The sequence below is a fragment of the Netta rufina genome (assembly GCF_964035555.1).
Source record: "Netta rufina genome assembly, chromosome: 2".
NCBI classification, from domain to species: Eukaryota; Metazoa; Chordata; class Aves; order Anseriformes; family Anatidae; genus Netta; species Netta rufina.
Genome location: NC_140124.1, coordinates 27,231,477 through 27,248,745, shown reverse-complemented (window position 1 = coordinate 27,248,745; position 17,269 = coordinate 27,231,477). Strand labels below are relative to the sequence as shown.

The window sequence follows — 17,269 nt, the reverse complement described above, 5'->3', positions numbered from 1 at the left end:
GCTAATTCAGTACAGCTGTTATTAGTTTTCATAATGCTCAATGCATGGAAAATGACTGGAAATTACTGCATTCTGTATACTGTTTTTTTTTTTTTTGTAAAAGACTCCAGTCATGTACTAACTTTATGCCAAATGCATTCCGACAAGACACCAGTCAACCACTATGGGACAGTACGTTCTTGGATATTATATACTATTCTCATAACTCCCTGCAAAGGTATGGAAACCGTCGATTTGACAACAGTATGCATTTCTTAATACACTGTTAAAATTCACTTTTTTTTTCCAGTATCAATATTTCTGCTTGAAAAAATTAAAGCCACCCTCCATAGTAGCATCAGGAATGCTACTATAATATACCAGTGGGATCCTTAAAAATAATCTGTTCTTCACAAGCCCGTCTGGGAGGCAACTTCTTCAGAGCAGAGTATTCAATGCTTCTGATATCGAAACTATTCTCTACACTGGAACAACAAAGGCAGATATGGGAAACTGGTTCTGCCTTTTAGCGTAAATGCAGTCATCAGTGCATTAGACAAGGTGCAAATGCAAAAAGACATCACGTATCTTGAAGAGACTGCTCCTGGCAACAAACACGTGGAGAGGGGAGAAAAGACCTTTCAGATAAAGGTAAAGATAGTCGTCTTCTGCTCAAATTAGCAAAACAATCATTTTATTATAGGACCGAGTTTTCTGATAGGTATATAAAAAGAATTTTACTACCTACTTCCAGAGGCATTAGAAATTAAACAAGAAACACATGAATCAGTTTAACATTTATTGCATGACATTTGGTCAGAACTGCTTCATTTCTAATATCTTTTGTATATTTGAAAAATAGATGAGGTAATATTTTTCCTATTTTTCCTAATAAGAGACCTATGACCATGTAGGCCTCCAAGTGCAGGGCATGTTTCACTAGTTTCACAGTGTATTCTAACAGGGAGCTTCTAAATACAGTAAGTCCATCATCTTACTGTTCCAAAGTCCCCAACATTTGTAGACATAGTAGAATCACAACAGGACAAAGAATAAAAACCAGTCACAACTACACAAGAAAGCTGATTCCCTCTTACGATTTGTAGTGGGACACAACTATAATTTCCTGGAAAGCTAGTCACCAAATTATAAAGCAGGAAGGAGAATATATCCCAGATCTTTGAATAAATGCATTAGAAGATGAAATAACATTTATTAGTAAACCTGAGGAGAAAGATGCTATTAAAAAGGGACTAAAAAAATGCCAGCTCTAACTCTGTTTTTATGAAAGGAAAATGAAAATGCCTGCAGCTGACTAAGCAAGAGGGATGATCTGAAAAAATATATACATATATGGCCAAACTGAAAAGGAAAAAATGCTTGGAATGTTTTGCCCATGTATTACTAAACTTTATACTAAATTAGATTATTAAATAAAAAGCTAATGACATTACTGTATCATCCGTTATCTTTGTGAAACACAAAAACAACATGGCTACTCTCTCTACAGTTACCCTTCTAGAAGTAAAATTACTTTTATCACTAGAAGATTGTAGGAAAAAGGCAAAAAAGTTTCCAAAGTATTCATATAACTAAGTCAGCAAAAGATATGACAAAATATATTCCAGATCAATTTATACTTTATGATGCAGGATGACCAAAATTGAAGTCAGTGAGAAGGAAAACAAAGTACAGAATATCATACCCTACAAAATAAAAAAAAATCTAGAAATAAATGAAACTGATTTGTGTATCCAAAGACTATGTAGGAAAGTGTGAACATGAAAGGAAAGTTTCACTAGTTTCCAATTTTAACTAGGAGCTAAATTAAAAAAGTAATTCAAGTAACATCCATAAACTAGGTCTACTTTAACCACAAACTTATTTTTGTCCTATGCATCACCTAGTCCCCTTTTGAGATGATGAACTAAGGAACAGTTCGCTCCAAAATTCACACATTTCTACTGAATAGATAAGAAACCAAAAAAAAGTTCAAGAAAACAAAACTAAAATTTTAAAAGTTAACAGAACTAAAATGCATTTTGTTTTAACTTAAGTAAAAATGTGTTTATTGAAAGGAAATGGAAGAAATCAGAAAGCTATTCATATACCATCTAAATCTGAATTAAATTTTAGATAAGCAACTGCATCTAAAAAACAAAGGTAATCATTCTTCCGTGTTTTTTGTAAATTGTATCTCCCCCACCACAAAAAAAAAATCTTTCCTTACATACTAAGTTTTAAACATGCACTGAAACAGGAAGTATGCTTGGAAACAGGTTAAAAGAAACCAGAAAAGCTCTAGTTGCCCACCAATCTTACAAACAAGCCTGTTAAAATGCTTATCATTCACACATCACCCAAAGCAACCAATTGCTTTTGATTGTTACATTTTTTTTTTTTTTTTTAAAAAACAGAATGTTACTAGAAAGAATGGCAGAAAATTGAAAGAAAAACAAATTGTTTCACCAGCAGTGAAACTAATGAATTTTGGTTTCCTATGGTTTATCTTTTGTTCAGTAATTCCTAACCTTTAACCCAGCTGCCCCAACTCCCCCAGGCTAAAAAAGAAGCTAAATTGCTGCATTAGGAGAAAGTTCACCAGCAGTAAGATTCAGTGAATTACTCTTATTATGATCTTCCATAAGTAAGCAATGAAATCTAATAAGCTCAAAGACAGTGCTAGTAGTCCCTCTTTAGGTCCCACCAGAAGAGATCTGACAGAAATTAACAGTTATGTAACAGGAAACAGCCCTCTGCCCACATAGATGGACTTGACTTCAAGGGCAATGTCTAATTTATGACCTCCTTTTGTGCCTGAAGACTCTCCCCAACTAGATGTTTGGACGAAGGGTTCACTATTGCCTTGGTTGCGTAAACTGCTGAGCACCTCTGGCCTCAATCCAACAATGCACTTAAGTATGTGCTTAACTGTTTGGCTGGACCAGAGCCAGTACATTCAGTAACTTATGAGACTGAGTTCTGCATCCAAAGTAATAAGCTGTTAAAGCCCAAGGACAACATTTACGAAGATGATTTGTCTGATAAATAAATGAAACGTCCTCTAACCATAAGAGATAACAACCCTAGCCATAGCAACATCAGTAGTGGCACTATAATACACCTTTTTATACTCTCTTTGGAGATGGCAACAAGGTTTATTGATTTGGGCTTTTTGTTTTGGTTTCAGTTATTTCTTTTTTTTTTTTTTTCCCCTTTATTCCCTATCCCAACACAGACCCTTCTAAAGGGATGAGACAGCTTTGGGAAAGGCAACCTAGCATAAAACATTTACTACTACCGTATTTTATTCTTAATGACAGAACACATCTACATCTCTGGAGAAGCCAAGAATATTCCAAAGCTTTTTAAGTTTACTGCCATAATAAAGAAATACAAATACCAGGTTTTGGAATCTTAACCCTCCGATTAAAGTTTTATAGCTTGATTTGTGTACTGAATTGCTATTAGAGGACCATTCACAAGAACAGAACCTACAATTTACAGAAGATAAAAAAACAGCAGTTGATACCACAGCAAAGTTTCATTGGTTATTTAGAAATGAGTGGCTGTAAACTAAGTATTTCACATTTTAAGTGTCATCTAAGCACTGCAACAGTCTTCAATGAGAATTCCAATGCTCCTTAGATTATATTTCCCATACAGATATCTCCCACAAGAGATCACAGTTGGTTTTAGGAAGTAAAAACAGTTCATATTTGGTTTATGGAAGAAAAGTATTAAAACCAAAAAGCTGAGCAGAGCACAGGAAACTTAAGTCTTGCCTAAAAAAACAAAACAAATAAATAGAAGCAAGTAAATTAATCTCTGTCCCTTCTTAGTACTGTAGCCTAAAGTATCTAAGTTTTTGAGCACTTACATTTCTCACAAAAACTTTCAAGTTCTTCATAGGAAGGGCATTCTAAGTAGCCCTTTAAAAATACTGGGCACTTTAAAAATAGCCCTTTTAAAAATAAAAATTATTTAAACAATTTTCAAACAATGTCTGTGAAGAAAAGTATTTGTAGTTTCAGCCATGAGGAAGTTTACTCACGTGTTTATAGGTTACAAAGAAAAAAAAACAACTATGAGCACGTTAATATAAGCTTACCTTGGATACCTCTTCTTTTCCACTGTTTTCCTTAATGAATACTTTTTCCAGTTCAGGGCTTATTCCTTCTACATTACACGGCACACGTGAAACAGTTGATTTTGGCACTGAAATGTTTGACAGTGGCATAGGGACTGATCTGGAAATAGAAGCCTAGAAGGTAGAGAGCCACATGATTTGAAGTTGGAAAATGGAATAAAACATAAGTCTGAGATCAGCACTAAAGCAGGTAAAGTAAGAAACCATGTATTATTTGCCATGTAGATCATCTTTGTCAAATTTAACTAAAAAATGCCTGCATAAAATCAAAAGCCACTAAAAACACCTCTACTTAACTCAATACAATTCTATAATAAAATCTTTCTACTACCTTACTTATCAGTAGGTAGGCAAGTATATGTACTTTTCAGACTTATAGACTGCAGAATACACAATAGGGGGATGTGGATGGTTTTAACTGCGATCTAAAAGGCATTTCGCAACATTCCTGAACCTTAACGACTCAACTGAAATATTCACTTAATGCACTTCGTTGGCTTTAGTAAATGAAAAATAAAGTATTCATTCTCAACCTCTAATTTCATTAGCTTCTAACATTTCAGAACTTTATGTCAGAAGTCTTAAAAGAAAACAATTGGAGTTTAAGAATCAAGCACCTAAAAAAAAAAACGCAAGCAAGATTTCTGGAAAAGAAAAAACATGTTGAAATGGAGTTCTGTTACCAACAGAAGCCATTCTCAAGAAAGCATGTCTTGCACAGTCAACCCCAAAAGCTTTAGCTTAGCACCTACACTGACAGCCATCAATAGTGGTCACTTCCTAATGTATATTTTCCTCTCATCCACAGCAACATGTGATAAGACAAAACGTAAAACATACCTGTGGACATTTCCAAGAGATTACTGAGTTAATTGCCTTAGGGTGGGGGGACTCTCCCTCCCCCCTTTTTTTGGTTGAGTTCATGCAAAATGAACGTTAAAAAAAAAAGTGCCTGCAGGATAGCTTCTCACAGCGGTACCAGAACTGAAAACTTCACTAGTCTCATTAGAGAACACTTTATTGAGAAATCAGAAACGTGTGAACGAGTTTCAAGTGCTACAGAATGTTACTGCAAAGTACACGTCTTAAGTGGATTTCAGCCTGTGAAAAACACTGTTTTTAGCACAAATAGTGGCACTGATACCTGCAACATCATACCTTGGGATGGAAAGCAGAATACCTTCCTACACAAAATGCAGTGAATCCTTTGTTATAGAGGCATAAAAGTTTCACGAAGAACATTAATTCCTTATACATCTTCATCACAAGATCAGGTTTTAAACATGAGATTTTATCTAAACTGAATGAACATGAAAGGACTGACCAACACAAAAGATCAGCCATCAGAGCTTCTTTCTGAAACACTACTTATTTAGAAAGGCTGGCAGAAAATACAATGACAGAGCAAACATTTAAGGAGATCAAACAGTTGCTTGTTAGTAACATGGAGACCAAGTTAAAGATCCACTGTAGATGAAATTTAATCAGAACTCAAACGTCTGTACTGCCAAATGAGAAAAGATTAACTGCTTTTTACAAATGGCTTAAGGTTCACAAAGTTATTCACTGAACCTTGCCTGAGTTTTAAAATCCATTTGGTTTCAGTTTCACTGTCAGTTTGCGATATCTAGAGAACAGGCACTCTGTGGAGCATCCTCCATTGCACCCTGCTGAGAGTCTAGTTCAGGCTCACGTAATTTGCCCATGTAATTTGCCAAAGCTATTCTTCACAGTGTCAGCACCTTTCTAATAAGAGAGAGACAGAGAGAGAGAGAGAGAGAGATGCTCAGAGGACAGGTGACTTTTTTTTTTTTTTCTCTAAAAAAGAACTTCACGATACACAAAAATGACCTGAAAACAAATGTTGGCCTGGCTAGCACGAAAATGATCAGCTATATTACAGTTTGCATAAATTCACAAATAATTTTGAAAAATTTTGAAAAATGGATAACAACAGAAAACAGAAGATGTTAGGCTAGGAGCCTGAGCTTTACCCATCAGAGAGGTTAAGAGATTATGATGTCCTATTCATGATTCACATAGATGTGCTTCCTGATAATGTTTGCTCAGGTATATAAGACCTGAGATAGGGAACAGGAAACAAAAAAAAGTTGGTTGATATCATAGACTTACTGCTGGAAAGAGTCCTGTCATCACATTGCCCATTGATACAGAACATAAGAATGGTCATCAATCTGAACACAGGAGTTTTCATCCTAAAACCTCAGTCTTGGATCCTGTCTGAATTAAGTTTTTCCTGCAAGTCACAGTGTCTGGAACAGGAACAGCCTAACAATGATGACAATTTTTCCATTTAATATGATGGAAATTCAACATAAGCTGTAACACACTAATGTTGTTCCACCTCAAGTAAGCCACTAGTACCAAAGTATGTGAAGGCTCTCAAAGAAGACAATCCTGTATTGACAATGATTCTAAAGTACCATAACAACCAAAAGGTTGTTATAGACAACCTTTGTCCTAAACAAAACCATGAAGGTTTGCATCCTGTAGCATGAGATGATGACCAGTCCTCTAATTCCAGGGATGTGGTTAACTGTGGCAAGCACCACCTTGATTTCAGCTAAGTTTATATTTGAGGTGAATTATCTTTTTAGAAAGCAGACAACAATATTGTTTTACTCAACTTCACAGGGATACTCTGATCTGGCCTTTCTGGCCAGGAAATGACCAATAAGCAAAGTATCACAAAAACTCCTGAAATAGGACAAGAAAATGAGGTCTTCCCTCAAGTATCTGATGATGCAACACTGCCTTTTACTGATGCATATATAATAGGGTGAATTACAAGCCTCTGTGTAACTAACTGATTAGTTTCGAGAAGCAGAAAACTAGGTTCTGTAATTTCAATGCAAATACTGTCTAAGGGGTCCCATTCGAAGTTCGGCCTGCTGCTCAAAGACTTATAAATTGTTGGGCTTCCAATCCAGTCCACTTACTTTTAGTGCGTTTTTTTTTTATTTATAAAACAAGCTCAGATGAAGCTGTGTTGTAAAACCAATAAGAAAATACCCTCCAGAGGAACACAGACTTTTGAAAGTACACCACAAAAATTAGTCTTGGAAGCAAGTGCATATTCATGGAAAGACAGCCTTATCTGGCCATGCTCAGAATTTTTACAGCATCTTAATATGTTTGCTTGCAAGCCCTCATTATTTTATTATATTATGGCTATCAGATAAAATTCAGTGTAGATGCAATGGCAGCAGGGTGTTAAGCATTTCAATTTCAAGCACGTAAGAAGCCAAACAGGAGAAAGATGGGAAGAAACAGCAGACTATTCACCCAACACAGATAAGATAGGAGGCTGTTAATATAAGCAACTATCTGCTTACCTGAGTCTGACTGATTGCTATGTGGTTGCCATGGAGAGGTGACTGACGTTCTTTCTCTTTACTGTGACGACTACTCTGCTTACTGCGCTGAAGCTGCTGCCTCAGTTTGGCAATCTGCTGGAAAGAAGTTCAGGTGAAGTGATAATGAGGTATCAAATTAATATCTGCTCATTTCTTCCTTTATGAAGTGAATCACAGACATCTTAACTCCTCTTTAAAGAATTATAGAAGCACATTGGATTTTCTTCCCTCTAAGCGTAACCATTAAAGCTTCTGCTTCTGGACACTTTCTGCAAAGCATCTGCACTATTTGCAGACCTGAACATGTCAACAGGCTTAGCTTATTACTAAACTTCCTCATTTACAAACAAGCACTGTAATAACTGATGCAAACAAAAGTAGTCCTCCTGACAATTTGTAGCAATTTCTAGACTAATTGGCTTAAACTGGGGGACTGCAAAGCCCATAGCTTAATTTATTTGACCTTAAGCCAAACCAAAATTTTCCAGTAATTCAACTGAAAAATAAAAGAGCCTCTACAAACAAAATCAATCAGTATGTGTTGCTCCATCTTGGAGAACTTATTTAATACATTTAACAGTATTTCCCCACAGGCTACATTACCACAGATTCCTTCAGGCAGACAGAATTGTCTTTTCTACTGTCTGCTGTAAAGATGGGTAATCAAATGATACATATTTTAAAGGTCAAATGCAACTACAGTCATTATTCATTTGACATGTTCCTTAACAGAAACTAAAGAATTTCATTCATGAATTCCTCCATTTATTTAATCCTCCTGAATAGTTTCTACATGAAAGAGTATTCACCCTCTAATAAGCATTGCCTGAGAAGTTCATACTACACGCAAATTCATACAACAGGTAGCGATACTTCTTTAAAATTACCTTCCCCCCCGCCTTTGTGCTCGCTTCTCACTATCTTCCATGATCAGCACATCAGCACGCTAGCATATAAGGCAAAGTATGCATGGCCCTATTTCATTTTTAACTCAGCTATAGATAAAAATTTTAAAAACCTGAAGTGCAAATAAGGAGATGTGAATTCACACAGAAATAGTTTCAAAGAACTTCATCACCTGGAAGTATCCTCTTTTTGATTGACAGACTACAAGCACATTCACTCTGTGGTCAACTCCAAGTAGTTAAATATATCACTATTGCTCTTTCAAAGCAGCTTTGAACAGTGAAGTGTTGCTCTAACACACTGTGTCAGAGATGACAGTGCTTGGTGAAGCTTTCAATGGAGCCTTGCTCCAGGCTTTGCAATTTTCTTGGTGTTTCTAATATCACTCACAAAAGACAGATCCATCTCTAATGCTTCATATCAAGTCTTGCCACACCTCATTATCCACATTCAGAGAACTGCTACTCAGAAATGGTTGACTACTCTTAATCTTCAATGACAGACAGTTTAGATTTCCAAAAGGGTCTGTGTCAAATACACGGAGAAAGATAGAGCCTTAGCATGGCCAAGTTTCTAACACAGACAAGCTGGATTTAGAGAACAAGACTAATCTCTTGATGAAAGGTGCCACCTGGGCACCATGATAGAAGAAACTTCAAAGGAGTTTGAAGAGATACTTCACCTCTACAAAAAATATTTGTCCAGAACTTTCCCATTCTGGCTGTAAGAGCAATGGAAGTTAGGAAACTCAGCTCAGAAAGATGAAGCAGCAGGAAAGTAACCAGTTTGATATGGGAATGTGAAAATAAATCTATGATGATTTATATCTAGAATGCTGAAGTAGGGGAAAAACAGGGAAAAGATCTTCAGCTCCTTTAAAAAAAATGAAAGAAAAAAATGAGGCCCAAAAATGAGGCCCAGACTAGAAGACAGCTGTGGACTGAAATGGATGGCTACAGGAATAACCAAAAAGCAAAGACACTAGGCAGGGAGAGTACCGTATATAAATCTTTCATTTCTGCTGCCTTTGCCTGGTCCTGTGGGCTTCCTCCTATTTAAAAAGTTAATTACCCTATTTTTTGTTTAAATGAAATCTAGCTTTCTGAGCTTTCCTCAGGACCATGCTATAAAAAAGATCTATACAAATCCACATCAGAGTTCTGACTCAGATTTTTGATGCAAGCAGCTTGCAAATCTTTAAGAGAACATAGCCTCTTACTATAATATCTGGACAGTGCGATAGGCTATATCAGGCCAACACACCTCTAGACTGTCTAAAATCTTGATGCTGTGATGCCCCCCTGTCTGTCAGGGCCCTGAACATCCTGTTCTGTGGTGGAGCCAAGACCCACACGCAGCAGTCGAAGTGGGGCCACACCACACTCAGTGGAGCTGGAGGGAGGATCACCTCTTCTGGCCGGCTGGCTGTGCTGTGCTCAGGGCACCCCAAAATGAGGTTTGTCCTCCTGGCTGCCAGGGCACGCTGCTGGCTCTCGCTGCACCCGCTGCCACCAGCACCCCCAGGTCCCTTTCTGCTGAGCTGCTCCCAGCCACTCGTCGCCCAGCCTGGGCCTGGGATTGCTCCATCCCAGCTACAGCACCCAGCATTTACCCTTGTAAATTCCATGCCATTGATGGCTGCCCAGTGCTCCGATCCATCTAAATCCATCTGCAAGGCCTCTCTTCCCTCCAGGAAAGTAAACGGCACCTCCCAGGTGATCGGTACCGGGTAGAACCTGCACTTGAAGATGCAGGTACTACACCAGTGTAAATACACCCTGACACTGAACTTCATTCAGGGCTGCTGACAGTGCTAGAGTGTACCAGAAGAACAACAACAACAACAACAACAAAAAAAAACAACTCTTCCTGTTTCTGAGAGCAGAGATGACCAATACGGTGTCATTGAAGCCCGGCTATGAGATACTGAGTGTTTGAAGGCCAGCAGGTTTTGAAAGCTTCATTCTGAAGTCAAGAGAGAAAGAAATAGCTATGGCTTGTATTGTGGTTTTCACAAAGCAACCTGATGCCAATACACACATTTTCCCAGCACCACTATGTGATCAGGAATTATAGTTATATCAAATGAACATATTAAGGATGTAGACCAGGTAAAACATGCCACAAGGAAATACAGGAGTGAGCACATTGTGGCAAGTTTTCACCTGCGTAAGCAAGCATGCCAAACAATACACAGAAGATACCTCTCACAACAACCTCAGCCTGATCAGGCAATAGCTTTGTTATACTTTTGAGTAGAGTTCTGCAAATTAAGTAACAAGTAACACTTTTTCTAGGGTTTACCTGGACATTTAACAAACATCCCTCTACAAGGCAGTAAAGGGTGCCTTGCTCATAGGCTGGGAGATGGAATCTTGCCCTCAAGCTGTACAGCAATAGAGAGATTGCAGTGAGAAATATTAGGCAGAAAGAGAATAAAGTGCTATGCTGGGGGAAAAATAAGAACAGCAATGAAACACTCCATCTTAACAGGGCAGACACAAAGAACTGAAAGGGTTTTGAACACCATTTTCCTTACGTTCCCAAGTAAGGAACATGAAGGTGACCAACACACACACAACCTTAATAAAAGCACACACGTAAATAATCACTTAAACATCTAGCATGTATCCTTTAAAGCATCCAGTTGTTGAAAACATTAAAGCCTTAACTTTGCACATGTGTATCCAAAAAACACAAACATGATTTTAGTGTACCAACTCAAATGCTCTCCCCTTCTACCAACTTGAGGGGGAAGGCACAAAATTCCTTTCATGCAGTACAGGTATTTTCCCACATAATAGGTCTTAAATCAAGATTTAGAGGGTACAGCTGATTTTTTTTTCCCAAAGAGAAATCAAAATGGTGGTTTCACTGATGTGCAAAAAAAAAAAAATGACTGCACAGAACACCAACAAAAAAAGACTTCACATAGAAAGTAATACCTGCAAATTGCAGTAATGATAGTTAGAAGATCTTTACAAGATCTGTCCCAGAAAAAAATAAACTGTTTTTTTATCATTGTTCCCATTACAGAAAAAATATTACTGACAGGTGTGCGTACTTTTTGTGAACATTTACTTTCAAAATGTGAAATTTACTTTCAAAGCTCTAAAGACCCGAGCTTCCTTTTATTCCTCGGGGAATAAAAGCAACTTGAACCCTACTTCCAATGTTCAGATACACTTACTTAAAAATTACACTACTTCACAAGCTGCAAACATATAAGCTGTTAAGTTTCAAAAGGCATTTTTAAATTCACACTTTGCAAGTACTTTAGCGTGACTGTACTGGGGATGGAGAACAAACATATCTGTGCACTTTTCAGAAGAATTAAGAAATGTTTCAGCCTTTTTTCTCCAGTGGCCATTGCCTTCAATATTCTTGATGTATTGAAAAGACTTTTCCTTGACATCAAGTCATTTATACAACAGAATCAAAAAGAAGAAAAAGATCAGTGCACGGGTTATTGTCACGCAGCCAATTATAAGATGACTACACATGCTGAACTGAAGCAAGGATTATTCAGTAAAGTTAGGAAAAGTCTATTTTCTGCTTGCTGAGTATTTTTATAATGAGAAGTATATTTGCAATAAATACAAAGCTTGTCTACATCACTTGTAATATGCATGTAATCTAATATAGCTAATGGCACAAACCTGATAAATAAGCAAATTCTGTTGGCTCTTTACAGCATTGCAATAATCTGAGTATCCTGATAATTTTTCATTTGAAGAGACAAACAGACTACAAATATGAAAGAACATGTCACATCTCACCACTCCTAACTGTTCATTAATATTTATCAGCTAGTAGATTGTACTTCTACAAATCAAGTACACAATACAGTAACTTCCCATTGCTGAACAAGCCACAAACTCATCATTAACAATAGAAAGCTTTAACTCATCCGTGAGCTGCTTGTTAAACAAGTTAACAAACAGGTCAAAGAGTAAAACAAGAATTAGAAATTCAACTTAAACCTTTGCATACAATCTTTCAATACATATATGAAAGCATATAAAAAAGTTCAAGCCTTCAGATCTTATTCTTTTATTCTGAAGTCTTTTTCGAGCATCCTATTAGACAAAAAATGAGGACCCTTCCACCAGGAGTTTCCTGATGTCAGTGTAACAAATACGACATACAGAGGTATTTAAGGTAGGTGGAAATCAGATGTCTGAAATACTAAAGTCTTAGTATACTGAAAACTATTTGCCCCAAACCCTGTTTGTTTGTTCTTTTTCCAGCTGAGGGTAAAATCCAGGGTAAGCTATAACTAGAATGGTCTTTTAAAATTCTGTTGACTTTGAATAATTATCTATTCAGGTTCAAAGAAGAAAAAATACCCGTGGTTCAAGCCTCTATTTTTTTTTTTTTTTTTTTTTATCAGAGTTGTTGTATGTGACACAATCTTCACCTCTCACTCAAGAGTGATATCTATTAAAATAACTTTAAAGAAGCCTGGCATTAGCTTATGAGAAGTTATATTCCAGACTTGGTTAAAAAAAAAAAAAAAGCAGTAGATCAGAATCAAAATCAATCAAAAAAGAGGCTTCTTGTTAGGAAGTGATAAGAAACGTGCACATTTTTAGGGTTTATAAATTTGAATGCTTTTAGAAGAGTTTCCTGTTGTGGTAACAAATACATTTGATTGAAATAGTTCTCAAACCAAGAAAAAAAACTTTTTTTTTTTTTAAAAGATTGAAGGACATCCAATCTTCTTTTATGACAATTAAAACCACACATACAAATATTTGGTTAGTTTACAGTATCAAAACAATGGAAAAAAAAATCACATGCTAGAAATTATTCCATTAGTTGTTGGAACAAGAAAACACGAATTTAAACTCCTGTGACAAACCAAGGAAACTGTAAATAGCTATCTGTTTATTTACTCAAATGCTTATGGAAAACAATCCTAAATATTGAGCAGGAGTACCGTTACCTAACGTTACTGGTAACAAATGCAGTTGTCCAGTAAAGGTGATACTTTTATTTCTATTATTTAAGCTCTTATTTACAGATACCTACAGCTTGGTCAATTTTTTATTTGACTTCTTCCAATGCTGTATTCAGCTCTCCTATTAACATTCCCATCAGAAATTTCAGCACAAGTATTAAAGTTGTTTTAAGACTGATATTAAAGTGAAGGGGAGAAAAATCATTTTATCTATGCTAAGACACATTAGCATAGTTTTCAGATGTTTAATGCCTTGGAAGAATCACACAGAAGAAAAAGACAAACATTTGATTGGGAGTCCTTTATGTTGGGAATGCACCTATTTCACTGGAAAAGCCTTTATGTCTGGTCAAGTTTCAGCAAAATTTCAGTTTGCATTTGTTTATGAAAGATGTTTTGAAATGGCAACTACATTTGCTGTTATCAGCAGCTTTTTCTACTGAGCTTTAGACTTAAACAGAACCATCTCAGAATTTTTCCTTCCAGAAACCACAGATTGCTGAGACACAAAGAAACTGAATGCACAAATACTATTGGTATTGATCAAACTCTTACCATCCACCACACAGGCATTAAGTAGTTTGGTGGAGGAAGGGGACAGGTTTGCATGTCCAGGAGAGCAAACACCACACACACAGAACGGCTGGACAGAGAGGCTGGAACCAGGCCTTACAGGTGAGGGAAAGGAAAAATTCAGGGACAAAAATAGAAGCCAAACAGAACTGAGAAAAGAGCTCAAGTAATGGAAGGTAAACTAGAGCTAGTTGGATAATATAAACAGAAAGACACTGGAATTATAAACCTGCGGAACTGGAAAAGGCAACAAAACAGCGTAGAAAAGCTGGAGAGAGAGAAAGGAAAACAGAGGAAGGGAAAGAGCTGCAAGCTGGAAGAGGTAAGACAGGTCTTAGGGTGAATAACCCTTACAAAGTTCGAATAGAAGTAATTCCCTTCTACACATCCCAATTTATTTATTTATTTTACCTTTTTTATTACTGTGTTCTATCTGTAAGGAACCATGAAACCCACCAGCCACATGTTTATCTTTCTCTTGAGCTCAGCTCATAAAGAGGATGGCAACCTAGCATAATGGATCACTGCTATCAAGTGGCAAAGACTCACTCACATACTGAAGGTTTCCCTATCACTGACAGTCACAGCCATGTGGTGAAGAAAAGCTGCTTGCTGCAAAACTTGATAGGAACCACCAGATGATGAAGGATGGTCTCTCAGTAAAAGCAAGTGTTATCCCGGATATACAGATGTTATTCCTGCCTCTGGTACAATTCCTTTGTGCTGGTAGCTAATGTTTAAGCCAAAAACTTTTCAGATACAAAACTCATTCTGCACTAATTCCTGGGCACTTAACTTGTGATTCTGAGTATTTGCTTACAGCTGCAAATGAAGTCACACGGGCATTTGGAAAGCCCACGTAAAATAAATCAGTTAAAATGGGCTTCGTATTGGGTACTCGATGAAACAGAAACAGACAATCCTTACCTCTCTTCAGCTCAGGTCCCCGTCTTTAAAAATGAGGATATTGCTACTACCAGAATGAACGATTACTCCATATTCAAAGTTGATTTCTGTATTTGAGGAATCAAACTTACACCATTCCTTTTGATAGGAAGAATAACTATCAACAGCTATCTAAAAACTATCTACTGCCAATAACAATGCCTCCTTAGACAACCTATATGTTTCTCCTCATTTCTGAATGCTCTATTAGACAGGCAGCCAGGAGAGCGTACACAAAAAAATGAAGAAGTAGTGCAAAGTCCCATCCTATGCGGGAGGAACCACCACAATAAGCTGCAAGATTTGTTTCTTAAAGAGAAAGGTGTAGCTCTAGAAGAAGGGTATAGCCTTCCTGTGGGGACATGAGGCCAACTATGTGGCACTGACCAGAGCCAGAGTTGCATGAAGTTGGGACAGAATGTAGTTCACTGGTGCATAAGGCTGAAATAGTGCACATTCAGCTGAGAGATGGAAACCCTTTTCCTGTATCTAATTTCTCATTATGCAAATTGCTTCATTTCTGATGGGTTCTTTCTAGTTGCTATTGTAGTCTACAAGAAAAACATATGACTAAAGAGCATTTCAAGTAACCATACCACTACTGTATCAACACTTACCCTGTTTCATTTGCGAAACTGACATCCTCTCTATCTCTACCCTTAAACTCGACCAAAATTTCTGAACAAGATTATGGTAACATCCTGACAAATACTTTGTCTCTTTCAGTATTAAAGAACAGAAAGCTAGCTAAGGTAACTTTGAACAAACAATAACAGCAACAAACTGGTTCCTCAGCACTCTGGCCACTCCTCTGCTGACAACACTGTGTAGTAGGAGGGGAGGAAATCCAACAGGCATAAAAACAACCAGTCTTGAAACAACTCTTATGTTGGACATAAAACCTGTTTCAAAAGCAACAGAGGGGAGGGAAAGGGTGCAGTTTCCTGAACTCCAGATAGGGATTAAAAAAATATGTCCTGGGCATATCAAGACTTGAAAGGCTCCACTGTGCAAGAACTTCTCACCTCTTTTAGTTGATCAGCACTTCCCCATGATGCCGAGCGCTGATGAGATCTCTTTTCTGCTCCTTCTTCAGCCCAACAGCTAGGTGTCTGGAGAGAAAAAAAATACATATTGTACTGAACTCCCCACATAAGAAAATTTTTGGCACAAATTACTGGTTTAATCTTTCTGCCATGTCAGTGTCCAGGCATCACACATAAAGAATAAGTATCAGAACTTGATATACCACAGTAACAGTGTCTATAGTAATAAAAATACAAGCATGGATTTTAAGGCTTTGTAAACTTGTATTTACAAAGGATGAAGACAATGAACATTATTGAAGAAAATAGCTGCCTGATAATCACAAAAAACCATTACCTGACTAGTTCCATCTCTGCTTCAGCATCCATTTCTATTTTTCACCCAGTGCAGAGTTAAGAAAACCACAAGAATAAAGTATATAAACACAACCTTAGAAACCAAAAGCCAGTATTTCCTTCTCTCACCTGTGTTCCTTAGTCACTGTGCCATATAATCAATTCCTTACTGCTAACTCTGACTCAGTACACCACTGATTATTTCTGACACTGACCTAAACAGGCAGAAGACCAGACCTTTTCCAGCCTTGTCTGGAAGCCCAGAAGGTTGGTAACAATCCTTGTATGTCGGAGCTATAAAACTAAACCCTGACTGAGAAGGGTCTAGAAGCCAGATCTGCACCTCCCTCCTGGGTTCGTTCACCACAAGACTTATAAAATTGTGGGCATTCACCAGCACTTCAAAAGATGAGTCAACTGTCTGTCAGAGGACCAATGAGGACAGTTAAAATCCAGAGTGAGTTTGGGGTATGAACAACATAAAAGGGCTAAAAACACAGAAATCCACGAAAACAAAACGTTTTCAGCATTTCCTACTGCTACTAGCTGAACCCTTAACAATGATACTGACTGCAAGAAATAAAACCATGCCACTAAGAACTATGAGAGGTGGTTTTCATGGCTACGGGATCAGGGCAACACCAGAGGATCATGGCAGACACTTTCCCAGGGGCGGTGGCAGCCCACCCCAGCAGTCAGACAGCATCAGGGATCCACCTCTCCACAGAGATTCATTCTCTTTAGTCTTCATCCCCTCCACACATGGAAGCCTGGGTCCTCCACAGCTTTTCTCTACTGCTTCCTCTCCAGGATGTAGAAATCTCTACAGCACTTGCACATGGAAGTGGCACTTGTCTGGTAAGTAAGGAGGCTTGGCATGGCCTTGGAGAACACCACAATAAGCAACGCCTGGAGCTGCTCGCTCTTGCTGCTCATGAAAGAGGGGTAGGAGCAGCTGCCTGGGGACTGGAGAGTTGAGCCCCACATGCCATTA

General features: G+C 37.6%; 1 protein-coding gene across 4 annotated transcripts in view; it reads right to left on the bottom strand.

Annotated features, from left to right (window-relative positions):
- The window catches only part of GLCCI1 (glucocorticoid induced 1), a 56,534-nt gene that overhangs the window by 12,657 nt on the left and 26,608 nt on the right, over positions 1–17,269 (bottom strand). For 2 of the 4 annotated variants that reach the window (XM_084282881.1, XM_084282883.1), the window contains exons 3-5: positions 15,919–16,005; positions 7,486–7,602; positions 4,091–4,243 (exon numbers count right to left, since the gene is read on the bottom strand). In XM_084282881.1, the coding sequence (XP_084139007.1) occupies positions 4,091–4,243; positions 7,486–7,602; positions 15,919–16,005 (357 nt within the window). The remainder of the gene's footprint in view (positions 1–4,090; positions 4,244–7,485; positions 7,603–15,918; positions 16,006–17,269) is intronic. The other 2 variants (XM_084282882.1, XM_084282884.1) reach the window with 1 other exon arrangement.